Consider the following 2500-nt stretch of genomic DNA (forward strand, 5'->3'; position numbering starts at 1 on the left):
GAAGCGCGCCTGCAGCACCGCCCGCCTGGCGACCTCATCGTAAACACACGCGATCTCGACGCAGTGGTCCTCCAAAATGGCGACGGTGCTGTTAACGCTCCACCTCCTGTTGAACCAGCACTTCCCAGCCGCCTTTGCGCCGGTGTCGTAGAAGGCATCGGATTCTACGGCGCCGCCTTCAGGTTCGGATTCGACCTTCGGAGTCCTTGAAGCGGAGCGAGAGCACGTGCATCCTTCGACGGGTTCCAGGATCACTTGCGGTCTCTTGCGCTTCATCCTGCACACCAGCCGCGCGCAGACTTCGGGGAGGCTCTCTACCACCTGGAATCATTTGGTTTCCGTCATTTTCATAAATCTTATGGTATTGAATCCAAAGGATATACTTTTTATAGTAGACATGTTCTCGACCGGTACCCAATCATCTCCCAGAGGACGGATTACAAATTAGAAAGGATTTTTTTTGGCCCGCGTAAGATCCTATCTTAATCTGAATGGAACAAAGGAGGATTGCTCTGTACATTTTTATTCATATAAACAATTAAAGTAAAAATATACTCATTTGTAATGACGACATATAATTCACACTCTTAGACCAGTTTTGGACACATTGATTTCCCGTTAACCATCGTGAACAAACGCTATCGACCAGCAAACACTAAAACGATTATTAATAAAAAAAAAGATTCTTTCATATGTTTTATGCCGTCTGCTATTGAACAGCCATAACATCTGTCCCAATAGTTGAAAACACCTCAGTCAGTAAAATAATACATTCTGAAATGGGCTATAACATCCTTTATATTACACAAGAGAAGAAACCGCGGCATGTTGAAAGGGCGCTGTGATCAGGGATTTTACCATGCTCGACGTATTTGCAGGCGCCGTTTAATGCCAATGGTTACTTGAAAGCACGGCTCTGTGACGGTAAAAAGTCGTTGCGTCTGAAGCGGGATTTAAGTTGCTTGTTTAGTTGCTCTTATTTACGAACAAGGGAGACTCAGAGAAAGATTTCTGGTGCAGTTAATTGATAAAGTTTTCTTTTTTTTCGTTTAATCGTATTTAATAAAACTTTTTGTTCCGATTAATGTCATTGCAAAAAGTAAAATGATGAGTATTGTCAGTTAATGCATACGGAGTACCTCTGTATCATATAGAGACTATCAGACAAAAGTTATCTGTCTAATAATAAGTGCATTACAAGAACAAAAAAAACTATAGAACAATCAACATAAACCATACTAAAGTGTTCAACAGACCGCGTTCTTCTTGTACAAGAAGCTATTGTACTGACACTTCCGTAGACCAACATTCCTCGATAACCCAGTGTCCTTTATTAGACTGGCAGTCCCCCCTGAAAAGAAAGTAAATAAGATAAAAGAGAATATATATATATATATATATATATATATATATATGAATATATATGTGTGTGTGTGTGTGTATAATTATATGCATTTATATATATATATATATATATATATATATATATATTTATATGCACACATATACATAAATAAATTCATATATATTTATATATATGCACACACACACACACACATATAAATATATGTGTGTGCGTGTGTGTGTGTGTGTGTGTGTGTGTGTGTGTGTGTGTGTGTGTGTGTGTGTGTGTGTGTGTGTGTGTGTGTGTGTATGTGTTCAGTCGGCAAGCTAGATGTGATGTGTACGCAATTTTGGTTGGTAATAGCAAATCACGAAAATACACATGCATTACATATACATATATTTATATATGAGCTATATCATTATTTGCTCAGTGTAAAGTTTTGAAGTATCACTCATATTTAAAGATATCTATAAATAAGACCTTTCTACAATTAGTTTAGTTTAGTCCTTTATTTACTACCCTGGCTAACTGCACAGGCGTGGGCAAGCTGTGGTACATTTGATGCATGGTCATAGCATTATATAATGGTACTACATTTAATTTTTAGGCTATAACAATACTATAATAAGTACTGTATAAGGGTCAGTTGCACAGCCTTTATCTACTCATCTGCCACGCCGGCGTATAGCTGGGGCGTGGGAAGGCATTGCTACCTTTGATGTGCGGTCATGCGATACTACATTAGGATACACTATAAGTATACCTTCTAAGGCATCAGATGATATGAAAATGATTACATAGTTCTCCGTACCTCATGCTAGGTGGTCTGAAAGGCTGTAACACATGGCACTCTGAGATATAATGTACAAGTGTTCGCTTATAGTCTTCATTCCACAGTTTACACTTAGTTTTTACAAACGCATGAGAGCTTATTTTTATAGTCCTTAGAATACTAACTGCAAAATACACCTGAATTTCGGTGATTAATAACATACATTCAAACCAACTTCCACCTGGACTAATATACGCATCCGCACACACACACACACAGCTACTGCCGCTCAAGTATATCAAGCCCGTGTAATCTATTTGCATATCATTATATACAGAAGTTTAGGTTCATATCATTATTCGTTTAACTTGTAATGATTA

The 2500-nt window shown here is 38.2% G+C and overlaps 1 protein-coding gene across 1 annotated transcript in view; it reads right to left on the reverse strand.

Moving 5' to 3' along the window:
* The window catches only part of LOC125031266, a 6023-nt gene that overhangs the window by 2855 nt on the left and 668 nt on the right, over positions 1-2500 (reverse strand). The window contains exons 2-3 of the mRNA XM_047621928.1: positions 1257-1351; positions 1-321 (exon numbers count right to left, since the gene is read on the reverse strand). The exon at positions 1-321 is cut by the window's left edge and continues 22 nt beyond it. Coding sequence (XP_047477884.1) covers positions 1-321; positions 1257-1351 — 416 coding nt within the window. The remainder of the gene's footprint in view (positions 322-1256; positions 1352-2500) is intronic.

This window comes from Penaeus chinensis, chromosome 12, assembly GCF_019202785.1.
Source record: "Penaeus chinensis breed Huanghai No. 1 chromosome 12, ASM1920278v2, whole genome shotgun sequence".
In the NCBI taxonomy this organism is placed as follows: Eukaryota; Metazoa; Arthropoda; class Malacostraca; order Decapoda; family Penaeidae; genus Penaeus; species Penaeus chinensis.